The sequence below is a fragment of the Buteo buteo genome, chromosome 16 (assembly GCF_964188355.1).
Source record: "Buteo buteo chromosome 16, bButBut1.hap1.1, whole genome shotgun sequence".
NCBI classification, from domain to species: Eukaryota; Metazoa; Chordata; class Aves; order Accipitriformes; family Accipitridae; genus Buteo; species Buteo buteo.
The window spans coordinates 30,976,267-30,992,283 of NC_134186.1; the positions used below are offsets into that span (position 1 = coordinate 30,976,267).

The 16,017-nt window shown below is 45.2% G+C and overlaps 1 protein-coding gene across 2 annotated transcripts in view; it reads left to right on the forward strand.

Moving 5' to 3' along the window:
* The window catches only part of IGHMBP2 (immunoglobulin mu DNA binding protein 2), a 58,219-nt gene that overhangs the window by 6,018 nt on the left and 36,184 nt on the right, over positions 1–16,017 (forward strand). Inside the window, exons 5-8 of one of the 2 annotated variants that reach the window (XM_075048543.1) lie at positions 7,079–7,242; positions 7,625–7,825; positions 11,975–12,122; positions 14,470–14,644. In XM_075048543.1, coding sequence (XP_074904644.1) covers positions 7,079–7,242; positions 7,625–7,825; positions 11,975–12,122; positions 14,470–14,644 — 688 coding nt within the window. The remainder of the gene's footprint in view (positions 1–7,078; positions 7,243–7,624; positions 7,826–11,974; positions 12,123–14,469; positions 14,645–16,017) is intronic. The other variant, XM_075048545.1, reaches the window with a different exon arrangement.

The window sequence follows — 16,017 nt, forward strand, 5'->3', positions numbered from 1 at the left end:
AAGTTGAATTCTGGCATGAAACAGGCAGGATTTGTGATGGGGGAATTTGTTTGCACACATTCATGAATCTGAAATTCAATTTAGTTTATGAGACATTTCTTACTTGCTGCCTGCTCCAGTCTCATCCATAAACTTGAAAGATCAGAAACTGCCAGTGCTGCTTCTGTATTGAAAATCCAATAACTCTGCCTTCATGGGAATTAAGTGACTGTGGAACTAGTCCAGTTTGAAACAGCATGGGAACACTTGTATTTTTACAGCCTTCTGATTGTATTCAGTCAAGTTGGAGATGTGCAGGCTGCTTTGGTTTCATCAAATACTTAAAACCTCACAACTTGGTTTTACCAGCAGCTGTCAAAAAAATTGCATATAAGTAGAATCCCCTTTTACTCAGATCTCTTTTGGTGCAAAAGTCTTTGGAAAAATGAAAGATGAAATTACACAGCTTACCTTTTCAGAGAAACTATGTGAAAACTAAAGCCTCTGATCAGCAGAATATCCAAGTGCTTGGCAACTGCTAATTAGTGTTATCCCTTGACAGAAGGGAGATATCATCTGGGCTGCAAAAATCAGGGAATGAAAGCAGAGGGTGGATTGAGCTGCCTGGCAGGATCAGGCCAGCCATCTGTGTCTAAGCCATGTAGAGAGCTCAGGTCTCTCCTCTCATTGCTCAGCAGCATGCCATGGGTGATGCCATCCATCCCTGCCTTGTTCCTTACTGGCCAGGGTTCTGCTTGGTTTCCTCCCCACCACAGCTCCTTGCACTCTGTGCTTGCTGTTGCAGCTTTTCTCTTACTTTGATTACTGTATTTGGTTGTCCACAGTGGTCCCCTCTTTCACATACTCACTCCCATTCCCCTGCAGTATACCTTCAGGCTAGGCTTCTGATATGATACACCAAGGATGAAGAATTAATGTTAGTGCGAGTCATATCTCTGTAGTTCTAAGCACTGAGCTTAGTCTGAGTCAAACCTCTTAGCCTTTTGGCTACCTAGGGACCTTGGTGCACTCAAGTTTTTAATATTAGATAAAATAATTAAATTTTAATGAACTTTCTCAGCAGCTTCAACACTGCTTTTTCCCTTGTGGTAGCAGAACTGCCTTTCTAATGAAGAAAAACTCCTTTTCACCAAATTGCTCAGATGTGCAAAACTAAGCACAGAGATGAATTTTATGTCTCCCCAGCACTGAAAATATTGATTGATAGGAACATTCAGCCACATTAAACAGACAGAAGAGATGCAATATGAGAAGGCAACATATCACCTGAGAACAGCAAAATGCTCTGGCAGGGTGGAATGGCCTTCCATTTACCTCCTCAATTTACAGCTCCTTTCTCCCCAACTAGAAAGTTGGGAATTAAATAATAATGACTTTAACTTTAAATAGGTCCTGCAACGTGCCTTGAACAGCCAGCCTCCACTGAGTTGAAGGGGAGGGCACTCAGCAGCTGGCTGGATAAATCCTGTCTCTTACGCATATATGATGGCACATGCAGTTCCCCAGGTGTCCCGTACACTGTAGGACATGGGGATGTGTCTCTGCAAATAGTATAGAAACTCGTAGGTGTGTGGACTGTCTGCAAAAGGCAGCAAGTGCTTCCCAGGTGCATGCTCTGACACAGAAGGACAGAAAAACCTCACAGCATTTCAGGCTGCTTCTCCATGACACATTATTTCTTTTCATGACAAAGCATCTTTTAGCCTGGTTTCTTAGGGAGATGCTTCCCTGTATCTGTCTCATCCCATCCATTATCTGATTTCAAACCAACCCATCAGGAGTCTCAGAGTTAATAAGTTCTGTACATCTCATAAAACTGGCTGTCTAGACACACATCTATATTAACACCATTCCAGGATGCAATATAAGCTCCACTTCAGTTAGAAACCCAGAAAGCCAGGGGTGGGAGTGAGACCATATAAACACCCACCCAGAGAAAAAGCTAGCACTGACACTTGTGCTGGAAAAGAAGGAGGAAGGCAGCCCAGAGTAGATGAGATCCATACCTGGGGGGGTGGGTGGGGATATTTGTCACTCTCTTCTATACAAGTGGTGGGGAAGAACCAAATTACAAGGAGACTGAGAAGCAGAAAGGTCATTGGAAATCATAAGCACCCAGTTCTATGCCTGGATGTTCAAGGGTGTTCTCCCAAGGGCAAAATAGGCTCCAGCAAATGATACGTGCAGCAGCAGAATCCTAAATCTAAGTTCTTAAGCATGGGAAAAAAATTAGAAGCCTCATTTTTCAAGCACAGGAGTCTCAGGGCTTTTAGGTGGGTCCTGATACCACTGTGCATTTTCATAAAGCATGTAGGGACTTTATAACAAATCAGTTAAAAACTGGTCAGCAGATTCAAGTGTTACAGAGGTGTAAACTGAAAGCGCAAAAGATAGACAACAAGTCTGTGTGTGCTTCACATCCTCAAGAAAGCAGGCTGTAGGTACCCAGACTGCAGCACACAATGCAGAGTTGAAACACAGAATGCTCACCAGTACCACTGAAAAATGTGAGATGTAGTGGTTCTTTCCAGCAGCAAAGCTAGTGGAGTCTCAATGCCATCCTCTGCTCCGCTGGTGCCTTCTGCTTGTGGCTGTTTCCCAACATGGACCCTTGTAACCTGGAGGGAAAAGCATCTGTTTTTTTTTTTTTATTGTTATTTCCAAAAGGTTGGTTATACAGGGTCTCTTTAGGGCATACCCAAATAGAGTTACAGTAGTCTCATGACCTGTCTGATAAATAGCTTTTAGTTGCTTATTTTTTGCTGTACTGCATTGTGATCTTCTCATGACTGGATCGCAGCTGCTTGGGTTATCTTGGGAGAGCAGGCTGCCAAATGCTGTGCCTGGAGGATCCGTATTAAAGCCTGTGTCATCCCAGGAGAGTGCCTAAATCTAGTCGCCAACCAATTAGGTCAACAAGGAGTCTGATAAAGCCAATGGAAACATGGTTTTGAAGTAGGTAGCAGCTGCTGGCATCTGACCAGTGCACGGTACTGGCTTGCTAAAAAGCCATCACTATGCACAGAAGCGTAATAATGACAAAAAAAGGTAGCGCCCTTTTTACCCAACTCCTGATGACTGACAGAGTTGCTGCTGCTATGCTAATTTGCACGCAGCTGTTTCCCACAGTGTCAGGAAAATCCTGTTCACTACTTGGGGGATGAATCCCTCCCAGTACTAATGGATACAGGCGTGACTCCCACTGGAACAATGTCCTGGGAGCATGTTTTTGGCACTGGGCTTGTGTAAGATGGTTATCAGTAATTTGGGAAAAAAAAGTGCCAGGCTTTTGACCCCAAGAAGCCTGAAATTAGCCTGTACCGGCCTTCTCATTCCAGGGTATTTACAGACAACAGGAGATCTCACAGCTAGTGGGTTCTCACACCATTGCTACTGCAGGATGCTTGGATTGCCCCTCTGGCTCTAGCCAGGAGTATGTTTGGGCTCAGGGTTGAGCAGGGCCAGGTCTGATAAATGTTTTGGGATCTGAACTGTGAGGGACAGCCAGGGGCTTCAGGTTTGATTCAGAAAGCTGGTGGCTCCCCATCGGATGGTAAGTGGCAGGGGTATGTTAGAGGCTCTCCTACATAAAGGGCATAGCTGAAATGCTACTGGAGATCATGAAAAATGTCAGTGCACTCTCACAAGGCCACACCCCTTGCGTGGCCAGAAAGACTGTGTTTGCTGAAGTCATGCACTGAATCTGTGCTTTTCATCTCTCCTCCTGAGCTGCTGGGATTGTGCATAGGTTGAGGCGTTACCTATAGCACTGCACATCAAAGCACAAATCCTTTCAAAACACTTAAAAATACAACTCTGAATATATATCCTTGGCATAACACAAAAACACTTGACAGGCTGTGGGAAGAATAACCTATGGAGTAGTCGAAAGGAGCATAAGAAGGTATCACCAGTGGATAGATGGGATCTGGAGCTAAGAATGGGACTGGTCCCCACCACAACGCATTTCCAACCCTTACCTTGCTGCCTCCAGAAAGGTACCAAGTGGGAGAATAAGCTTTCTAAAAGGCAAACTCTGAACTGAACAGGATTTCTGCTCATTGGACTCTCTGGGAAGCAAAATCCAGAATTCCATCCATAAGAAATGCTCTGCTTGGCTCTCTTCCACTTTAACCTGCACTCATGGCCCAGAAGCATTTAGACCTTTCACACCAGAAATCTCCTACAAGAAATCCTTCCCTGCTCACAGCATATATGGAGGGACCCCTGCACCTGTACATTGTAGTGGACGTACAGAGATGCTTTGCTTGCCAGTAGAGGTCAGCATTGCTCTGTTTGCTGTGCACCACAAGGCCAGCCAAGCGGGATGGACATATTCCCTTTTCTTTCAGAAATAATGTTATGCCTTATTGTAGGCATAACCCTGCAGATCTCTAATAGCTACCAGCTCTCTCCTGTAGTCCTGGTGTAGAAAAGGCAAGGGGGTGTTCGTCTCTATGCCATGACACTGGCTGGCTTGCATGGTCACATCGAGTGCAAAAGGCATGGGTTATATCTAATTCTGCCTATTGCTGTAAAAAGACATTTGAAAAGAGAAAGAAGGAAGAAAAAAAAAAGCCTAGTTAAAAGGCAAGAGTGTCCCCAGTAAAAGCCAACCCAGCAGGCAGAGCACTGGGGAAGCACCAGGGATTTCTAGCAAAACTTCCTCAGCTTCTTGGCACAAGTCCAGTGCATGTGACAAGTCCCTTGCAAAAATCTTAAATGCTCCTTGTCCCTCTGCCATGCGATACCTCTTGTCATCACAGGGGCCATGAAGAGGCCCTTGAGATCTATAGGGAAAACTAAGCAGTCTGGACAACTCAACTGCCAAATGCTTCATAGGGAGAGCACGGGAATTTCCTTGTTTTAGGCTTAATTACCACCTGGATTTTGTCCAACAGCGGCTGCAGTTAGGTTGTAACGTAAAGGAGCTGGTCATGGGGTCCCCATGCTTTGCTCTTGGTGCCCATACACACTGATGGTGAGGAATGTACTTTGGAAGGTATATTGAGAAGTGAAAGGCCTCCAGCTCTGGAGAATTTGAGCTTTTCCTCCCAGGGGGACTGTTCCTATCCACGTTTGGTGCAAAGACCCCTTTCGTGGACTTGAATATCACCTTCCAACCCACTACTTCACCTGAACTGCTGATACTGTGCAGAAAAGTGTCTTGGTTCCTGGAAATGTTGGAGGACCAACCTTGATGGCCAAGATGATTATTTTTTTTTTTCCCCCCAATGCTCCCAAATCAAGTCGTGCATCAGGGACTGAATTACCTGACCACCATCGAGACCCATCTGTGCCAGGCCCAAGGATGCAGATTTACATTCATCCTCTGCCTTGTGGCCTGAGGTGGACAGCCTTGGGCAGAGCAGGAGGCGGGAATGCAGAGTTGATGCCACAGGGCTAGAGCTGGGTTAATGGGTGTATTCTGGGAGCATCTGTGCAAACCCTAAACTGATTGCTTCTAAAGAGCTCTTGGGCCAGCCCTGCTGGAGTAGATAAACTGCATTTCTTCAGGTGAGCCTACTTAGAGCACAGCTGGTAGATGGAGAAGAGTTTAGAGGAGCCACAGCATCCTTTAAAAGGCTCTGCCCTCCTCCTCACCACTAATGTGCCCAGCCCAGAAAAGAGGCATATTTCCCAGCCTGCCCACATAGCAACTTTTGGCAGTGTGTGATTAAAAGGGAAGAGGGTGTGCATGCATGTGGAGAAGCCTGTTTGTGATCTCATTCCTTGAGCAAGGAAATATCAATGACTCCTACATCCCAGCTGTTCCTCATTGTGGGAAATGCCTTTCAGTTTTTAAGCTAGTCTTTCTCCAGCCCATGGGATGCTTCCTAGTCTTCTCTTCATCATTAGCAGACTAACTCAAAAATTATGTATAAAGCAAGGGTGAGGTTAACAGGAAAAAGTACCATTAGTCCTGTTTCTCACTTCCTCACCAAGCATCTTTTTAACGAATGTTATTTGTTTAACCTAGACACCTCATTTAGTTGTGGTGCATCAAAAGTCAGTGCCAGAGGTTACATGGGAGGTGCACACAAGTTGACCTGCCTAAAACAAGAAGAAACTTTCATGCTATTAATCAAGTCCTTAATGCAAAGATAGCGATAAAACACATGATGCCCAGCAGGGAATGATGCCCAGATATTTGTCTTATATAATCTTTCATAGGAACTTTATTTTTGGTAAACCTCAGTGTAATGAGTCATCATCTGCTGTAATTAACTTCCATAATCCTGCTGCTAATCTCCTTGTTCGTTATGGGGGATGAGAATAAATATGGATTTAAATTAGATAAATCTGGGAGGTAAAAAGCAGCTTGTGAGAATTGGGTCTTCTGCAGTGAAACCAATTGTCTTGTAATGCAATTTGCATATTCTTTTCCCTTTTTTCCTTTCTGATCATTAAAGCTCAAACTAATTTTAGTTTTCATCATTTATATTGCTGGTTTGTATCTTTTTCCTGCCTTCTTTTTCAGTCATTGTTGAACAATATGGGACTGCTCTTTTCTGCTCACAGACACTGTAGTTTTTTCTGCTGCTTTTTCACTAGGACTGTGTTGGGTTTGTTAACTGGAATGGGAGTGATTCATTTGCATGATCAACTACTTCCTCCCCTCTTTTTATTAAAAGTTTACTAAATACGCTGGCTCACTTTTAAAATAAACCCAGGGCACCTTCCAGACCCAGGAGATCCTAAATGCTTGATGTTATGGCCAGTAAATGCCTTTCTAAATGCTGAAAAGTGTCAGTACATACTAGCTATGTTCACAACTGAATGGTTGCTCCTTCTGAAGTATAGCAGGGTAGGAGAGAGAATGGGGAAGAGACAGATGCAGGATGGGCAGCCTGTTCATTCTGAAAGCATAACAAGCCTTACTTTTACCAGCCCATGCTCTTTTAGCCACCTAGGTGGTACACAGTGTACCTTTCTCCCCAAGAATGTTACTCTCATTATCAAATTGATTTGGGCCAGCTACTGAGTAGCTTCTTATTTGTATTCAAAGATTTGCGCTTCTTCGTGAGCACCCAAAGTTAGGGCTGGGGTCCAAGTGAATCTCCTGCTGTCTCCCCAGAGCCTCTAAAGCTTTACAATGACTCGCTGGATGCATCACAGAGAGAGGCTGTCTCCTTCTCACTGGCACAGAGGGAGCTTGCCATTGTCCATGGCCCGCCTGGCACAGGGAAGACTACAACACTAGTAGAGATCATCTTGCAAGCTGTACAGCAAGGCCTGAAAGTGAGTATCAGTGGCAGGACTGTAGTGACAGTGTTCACCTTGGTTTATTTTGCAAACTTATTGGGCTTCATGGCAGCTGGAGCAGATCCAGTAACAGCTGTGCTACACTACAGAGTCTGGCTTGGTTTGCAAGGACCAGGGAGTTTTGCCTATCAGCTGAAATTAGGTGCAAATAGCAAACCTGAGCTTTGAAGCCTCTATTTATTGAAGACCCTGCACTAGTGCTTCAAAGCAAGGCGAGAATTGCCTTTGGTGTCTGGAGGCTGTGGAGGTGTCAATAGTTAATTCCTAACAGTATGTGTTGGTCTCCCTCCTCGGACACTGTTGCTCCAGTGTTTTGGTGTCCTTGACAGTAACAAGCACTTGGTTTCTCCCCATACAGGTCCTGTGTTGTGCCCCTTCCAATGTTGCTGTGGATAATCTGGTGGAAAGGCTGGCTGGCTACAAAGCCCGCATCCTGCGGCTTGGGCACCCTGCTCGCCTGCTGGAGCCCATCCAACAGCATTCCTTGGACGCAGTCTTGGCCCGTGGCAACAATGCCCAGATAGTAGCAGATATCAGGAAGGACATCGACCAGGCCTTTGTACGTGTCCCTGCAACATGCCCTGTGTGGGTTACCTGAATGCCAGCTCTCTAGATTAGAAGTACCTGATCTGCTAGCCAGGCAAGCTACTTTGTCTCTAAAACTAAGGAGCAACTCTGCCACTTCTTGCGTGTTCTTAGAAGAGAACCACTACAGCCAGGTGCTCTGGGTTGCCCCAAAATCAGTGGCTAGAGGCAAGTCACAGTGACTAATCCTGCTGAGAGCCATAGGCAGGGTGCAGCCAGCCTGCACCCATGTTGAACCTGGTATTCATGGGTTCAGGGCACCATGAGCCCACGGTGATGCTCCCAGTCTGGTTCTTACTGTATCCAGGCAGGGGTAGAATATTGGTGGGCATGAGCCTCTCTGTGGTCAGTTAACAGTAGAAAGGCCACTTCAGGAGAGAGGAAAGAAAAAAAATAGCATAGTGCAGTGGACTAAGTGGCAGTTGATGTGTGTGGCCTGGATTAATCCTATTTACTCTAATGGGAAGGCATTTAATCTGGCCTTGGAAAAAAGGGGCTGGGGTGCAAGCTTGGCAGTTTTAGAAACAGGGAAGGCATCCAACCTGGCAAGGTATCTCACAGAAAGCCTCTCTACCAGGGGCTGCCTGAGCCTCCTTGGTCACCTGCCACCAGTGCTCATCTTCATCTGCTGTAGAAGGGGCTAAAGGTAGAACTCCTCCTAGCTGAATTCCTCATTGATGGCAAAATCATAGTCATTACTGCTGCATGGGGAGATGCTGCAGTGCCCTGCTCTCTAGATTATCTGTCTGGCATTGTTCATGCAATCCTTTTCACCAGAGAACGAGAGAAACATTCACATCATTAATTCACTTCCTAACGAGATGTCTGGCTGTCCTGACACTCCCTCCCACTCTCAGCCACCTCAAGTAGAAAGCAGAGTGCACTATAAAAATGCATCCCTAATTTCTTCTTTCACAACCTAATTTTCCTGACTTAATTTACAGAGTAGCTCTTTTACTTCAGATGATAGGTTTTGATACTAATTAGGTTTTTTCCTCCCCCTCCTGGTGGCAGCACTGTCCAGAAGCCATTTTGCAGATGCAACCAGCTCAAGAGAGATACTGTCGTGATCAGAGATGCAGGAGGACATCTTCATACCCCTGCACACGTGTTGTGTCATACATGCCCAAGTATATTGCCCTGCCCTTCAGTAAGGCACTGTGCGTTTACTTTAAATTATGCAGACTAAACATGGCTTTCCACTCCATGAACATTAATCTGTAGCCACCATTACGGCAGCAGCTTCAGTTTTCCCAAATGTGGTTATGCATCATCCAGTGTTTCTGTTGCTGAGCAGTTGGGGAAGTAACTTGGCAGACAAGTTGTTCTTGCACATAATGTAAGGGAAGGAGAGAGCGTCCGAGGGCTGGATAAAGTTGTACTTGTGGCTGAGAGGCAAGTTCATGAAGGATGTACTTATCTGCTGCGATGGAGACCTGGTTGTAGTCACAGCTCTACACAGAATCTTTTTTGCTTCTTAATTTATTTTGCATCTTTCTCCCTAGTGGTTAATTTTCCCTTTCCTGTCCTTGGGAGACACTTCAAAAGTTGGGAGGAGGTTTTTTCCACTGCTGATTTTCCATAGTGGAAGGGATATTAAGGAGAAAGCAAAGCCTTCAGCATTAAAGTCTCTATCTGCTTCCTCCCTAGAGCAAGGGGTATGTGGTGATGGGAGATAGGGACTGGCCACCAAGGCTTGTTCTGCCCTGAAATACCAAACAAAAACCCAAGAGCTAGCATACTGCTGCAATTCAACTTGCATAACAGTAGTGCTTTGAGCTGCCTATGATAGGGTCTTTCACAGAAGATGCGTCTGACTCATTAGCATTTCTTTCTGGTCTACAGAGAGCTCACCTCTGAGGTCCTGGCCCATCTTTCCCTCATCCTGCCTCAGTTTCTCCCCTGCAACATCCCCTACTTGCCCCTGTAATAATTTCATCCTTTGTCCACTCCATATTTTGACTCTTCTCACTCCTTTATTTCACCACTACCCCCAACCACAGGAGAACTAGTAATATAAGTGAAAACCCTTGCTCTCTGCACATCTTCTACCCCTTTGTGTCTCCTTCCCTCACCTGTTCAGGCTTCAAGCTTTCCAGGACATCAGCTTCTGGATATTTGCACCAACAAGGGTGCAGTCCCACAGTACCTGAGCAAGAAAGGTAGCACAGATCCAGTGATGTTGAGCAGGATCAGCCAGCAGTCCAGATCACCAGACAGGTCCAGAGTCATGAGGCAGTCAACCCAGGAAGGAAGTCAAGACCAGAGCACAAGCTCTATAGCTCAGGCAAAAAAAACAAAGTCTGGCCTTAAATGCACTCCCAGACCAATGAGTATGTGGGTGGGGGCCCAAACGAGGCAGGTCAGGACAATTAGAGCCTGCTGGCACCCACAGAGTCCTAACAAGGAGTCAGTGGGATCCAGGCTCACAGTGTCCCAAGCACTATCCTTGGGGCTGACTGACAGTGCTCTGTTACCTCTGGACTGGGCTCCCTGCTCCCTTAGCTGCTTTCAGAGCTGAGAGTCAGTCAGATGTTTGGATCTTAATGTCACCAGTGAACCTCAGAGAACAGTTGCTGTTAATTTACTAACTAGATCTTTTTTGCTGAACAGACATTAAGATTGTCCCTACTGGCACCATCAGTTTTGCTCTCTAATCTTCCTCTGTTTCTAACAGAGAAGTGGCTGCAAATCTGCTTTGTTCCTTCAGCTCAGTGACTATCATCAGGACTGGTGCCCACCCTGTCCTTTTAGATCAAGCTAAGGAAAAGATGCCTGTGTGATCAAGTTTTCTGCATATCTGTCTGTGATCCCTGTAACTTCTGAGCCTGTCGGCCAATTTTGACTACGCTTGACAGACTTGTAGAGGTTTCACAGGTATTAAATACCTACAAGTTTAACAAAACAGGTGGCTGAGTAGAAGAGCGAGACACATGAATGTCTTTCCTAGGGAAAAGGCTACAATATGAGCTGAACCATGTTAGACACTGGAGAATCCACCCATACAGAGGATGATTATAGGAACCATCAGGTCATATTGGTTTGGCAGCTTATAAAAGCTTCTGTCTGCAACCTTTTCAGCCTTCGCAAGTCATCAGCCTTACCTCCTAGGAAATAATCTAAGTGCGGATAGCTTTCTCAAGGTGACTTGCAGTGAACGATAGCTTGGCTGTTATCTCATAGCTGCTGGTCTGTAGCCGGGGAAGCGCTAGCAACCAGTGGTGATAATTTGTTGTGTTAGATATATTTAATAGGCGTTGCTAAAAAAAGCCATGTGCCTGTCTAGATATTGCTCTGAATCATTTACAGCAACTCAGAAACACCTTTTTAAAAATGCAAAGCTGCTACTTTGGCTGGACATGGCGCAGTCAATTTGGGGAGCCCTCCTGCTTCAAGGTCATTTGGAGCCAGAGGATCCCTGCTTCCTCCGAGCAACAGAGCAGAATGAGATAGGAAGTCCCAATTCTTCACCCAGCAAAGGCACAAGACCCTTCTTCCCATTAAGCCTAATTACCATTATACATTTGTCCCTGCTTTGTGCCCAGATACTTTGACTGGTGCGTAGTCTCAGGCATCAGATGGACTGAAGCATCTGACCTCCCTGCTGATCTCTGGGGCAGTGGGAAAGTACAGGGCAGAGCAGGAAGGGCTGAACAAAGGATTTAAGGACAGGGAATTACTCTTCAACACTTTATGCTCACAGTTCAAGACTATCAAAATATGCAGCCAGAGCAGTTTAAGCATGGACCCACTAAGTCTAAGAAATTGCTGTCTGGACCCTGAGTGATGGTGTTACTCCTGATGGTCCCGGATGATCTGATCGGCAGCGATATTCTCATTTTGCTGTTTCATGCTCAGAGCCTGGGGCTGTATCAACATAGTTCATCTTTTGCATAGACAGAAATACTCTTTATGCTTCAAGCAACACTGATTGTGGAAGGGGCTTTCTGGCAGGGAGAGGGAAGAGAAACCAAGGTTTTGTGGGAGTGATTATGATGAGCCAATGTATTATGGTGGACATAGAGAAGCCATGCTGTATCCAGGTTCTTTGGTTATGTGAGAAGCTGAACATATCCCTAGGACTAGAAACAGTTTGTTCTATCTTGATTTTTCTATTTTATAGGCAAAAACCAAAAAGGCTCAAGATAAGGGAGAGCGGAGCCATTTTCTCAGTGAGATTAAGGCACTGAGAAAGGAGCTGAAGGAACGAGAAGAAACTGCCATGGCTGCAGCCCTTACCCATGCCAGTGTTGTCCTTGCTACGAATACAGGTGCAAGATCCTCTTTTTCTTTGGTATTTTACCTTACTTGCCAGGACTCACATAAACCATGTGCCCTGCAATGCAGCATCCTGCCAGGACAGGAGGGAGACTTAGTCTTCCTGCTCCAAACTCCTGGGAGTTCAGTCAAGTTTGCTGCAAGCTCTCAAGCTCCTACACAGTGGGATTCTCCCTGCTTACACTCTGGCACGTGATATTGTTGTTTAGCAAAGAATATGGGTTAGAAGGGCCTTTGGTGTGAGCCAATGTGGCCCATCTTTGTTAGTTCTGAGTAAGAGCTGAGCTTTCAGTGAGTAAACAAGTGCTTTGGAGGTGTGCAGTCTGCTTATTGACTTCATAAGTCACATGGAATTGCTTTCCTGCTTGGATAATTTCTGTGACTGATCAAATACAGCACGTTTCCATAGCCTGGTCTCAGTCTGCATGTATTTGGTTAGTTCTGTAAGTTGCCCAAGTGGTGTAAATGACATGGGATTTAGGGAACAGTTCCAGGTATTCATCAGGCAGCGCATGTAGGCACATCTACATCTACAAGTAGGAAAGTAGCACCCTTGCGCTCGAAGGGGAATATAAGTGCTTAAAGTTTAACACATGCTAAAGTGCTTTTCTAGATCAGATGTATAATATTCCAGGGCCTGCTTATAATCTTCAGATTTGGTTGTTCAGGGATTATTTGCTGAAGGGAAACATCAATAATTTTAGGTCATAGAAAAGAACCTCATGGGGCATTCACAAGTTACTAGTGTGAAGGTTAAAGGAAAGATAAATCCTTCCAGTGCATTACTTGCTGGGAATTGGCATCTCACTTCTTTTAACTTTGCTTGGAAAAAGAGGGGAAGGTTTCCTTTTTTCAGTAAAACTGGTATTTTGTGCTGACTGTTGTGTTGATGAGATGTGATTTGCTCCTGGGACTCTGGGACTTGCTAGCCGGTGTGGAGGTCTGTGCAACTCTGCTTCAGCAAAAGGTCGTAGACAAACAAGGGGTTTGGATTTTGTGTTTTCCTCAATTAAGCAATCTTGGTATTTGTCTGAAACCACATAGTCTGATGGGAATTATTATTTATGCAAGCCAAACTGCTCTGTTGCTAGGTTCAGCAGAGAGAGAATTTAATCATGGCAACACGCAGGGACACCAGTGACCTTTACTTAATGGGAGTTCGATAAACTCAAGTTGAGCTGCAAGGCTGTAAGGGAAGAAAATCATCTGCACAGCTGCATGCCACATTGGTACAGTCTTATTTAGATAGAGAGAACCTTTCTACTTATTTCTTTTCCACCTTCAGTGTGACAAAATTGCAAAAGTCAAGTTCAAACTGTATGCCCCTTGATACCAGAGTGGATTCATATAGGCTGGGAAAAACTTTTTTAAAGGAAAACACGGTGTCTCAGTTGACAAACTGTAACATCTGAACTGATGCAAAGCTGTAGAGGCAGCAGGATTTACAGTAGCAAATCAAAATCACCCCAATCAGAGCTGCTTTCAGAGCTACACTGCAATAGCATGGGAGCTTTTGTAAAAACCTTTCTGTGAACGCTGTGAATCTCCTTGTCTGGCATGCTGGCTTCTTAATCCTCCTCTCCTCCTTTTACATCCCTTTTTCTATGAATTGCAGTGATATTTTTGATGCCTCTGAAATTCACAGTTCTGATCAGTATGTGGATCAATATCGGTTCCTGTCTGGATTATAGTAGGATGTGCATAAGGGTTATTTGTTTGACATTACAAATGGACAGCTGATGTAAAAAAATAGGCCTTGCCATCATTGTTTGATGACAGTCTCCTATGCTTTCCCTTCTCCTACTGCCATGAGGAAGGACAGAGTAGCACAGCCGGGGTCAGCAGGGTAGAGGAGTCAGGGTCTCAGCTGATCTTTCCCTCTTGGGGTGTCCCTCGGTGTATCAGGCAAGGTGAATCTCAAGTCCATCATCCTTTCAGTTTTGGTTGGTGAGAAATTTTGTTTGAATTTCAGGGCAGAAGGAAAGTGGGTGTTCATTAGTGCTTTTGCTCTGCTCCTGCTCTGGGTGAAGTATTTGAGCATATTGTTCTGTTTGTCATCTGGGTTTCACTGTTGTTTTCAAAGATACTTGGAAGCTTTTGGGCCCAGATGCCAGGGCAAAAAAGTACAAACAGAAATTGGCAAAAACAATTCTGACATATACATATAAATGTATAAGTATTTGGCGTGGACTACAGAGCTGAATTTCTAAATCTGCAAAAAAACCATTATTTTACCTGCCTCCCTCAATCACAATTAAAGCATGTGTGCTTTGTTTTAAAAACAGGTTGCTTGCTCTTCTGTGCTTCCCTGCTAAGCTGTGCACCTTCTGCTTTAATTAGGTGCTTCCTCTGATGGCCCACTGAAGTTGCTTCCTGAAAATCACTTTGATCTCGTGGTGATAGATGAGTGTGCTCAGGCCCTGGAAGCCAGTTGCTGGATACCTCTGCTGAAGGCTCCGAAGTGCATCCTGGCTGGGGATCACAAACAGCTTCCCCCCACCATCATCTCTCACAAGTAAGCAGTTCACAGTCCCAGGTCCTCCTGTTATTTATGCAGCCAAACGCCTCTGAATGCCTCAAGTGTCAAGACATTTCATGAATGTGGATTATTTATTGGTATCCCCCATGAGCTGGGTTTGGTCACACTGCCAGAACTACATCAGACCTGTTTTACTGATAGCCACTGCTTAAAGTTTAATGCAGCTCCATCTGAGCAGGCTTTCTTATCGCACGAGGACGTGACAGTTGGTTGTTCTACCTGCTGCTGATTGAGCCACATAATAGCATGGTGCTGGAGGGTTGCCGTTTGTGCTGATGAGTGCCTGCTGGGCAACTGCTTCTGGGCTTGCACGGGTTTTGAGTTTGCAGACAGGGAGAGCAATCCAACAGGCAGCCTTTGGCCCCCGCTCTGGAGTTGCCAGGAATTCTCAAAGGTGTGTGCACCTTGCCTGTGAGGCTCTCATCTGTGCAGGAGCAGAGATGTGGCCTGCAGGAGTCCGCGCATTGGATTGAGTTTTGTAGAAACAACCTTAGTTGGGTTACCTTGGTAGAGCTGCTAAAGCAAACCTCAGAAACAGAAGGTGATTCTGTACCAGATCCTATCCATTCACAGTGGGAATACTTGCTCAGACAGCGACAGGGACCTGTCTGCCTTTGAAACACTGCTGTGCTCATTTTGCAGAGGTCCTTTAAGCTGCATCAGGGACACAATCCAGTAGCTAGAGTCCCAGCCTTCTCCGAGATTGCCTTCTGCACTTGTCCCACATTTACTTAGGAGTTGTGTGCTCACAATGGAGAGGATCCTCTCCAGAAAAAGCAGGGCAGACAGGGAGAGTGAGTGCAATGAGGCAGGAAGAATGGGCAGAAACTCATGCCGAAACATGTTTCAGGATGATCTAGCACACTGGGAATGTCAGGGATAGCTCTGCAGCATCATGGAAACAGCTCAAAAAGCCCTTGTAACAACGTGTGGACCTTCCCACTCACTGCCATTGTCTCTGTGCAGGGGGCAAGTACTGCTGAGTTAAACAGCATGAAATCAGAGGGTACTGTACTGGCTGGTATTGCTGTGGGATTGACGGTTGCTTTCTGTGTGCTTGCCTGCATCCTTCCATCAGTCACCTGAAACATGCCCCAGCTCCAAAGAAGTCAATGCTTGCATTGTTCACTTTGTTTTTTTTCTTTAGTGAGGAGTATTTATGCTATGCACTACTACTGAATTATTCAAAATTGTGTGTATTTTGACAGATGTTTTTCCTGGGAGACGTCATCAGCAGAAATATTTTTTCAATTCTGCTTGCTTAGCAGCACTATATTTTAATTCTTTGTTTTCTCTCTGTTATGCGAAGTAATTTTCAGAGTGGTTAGAAAAGTTGTTCAAAAAACAGT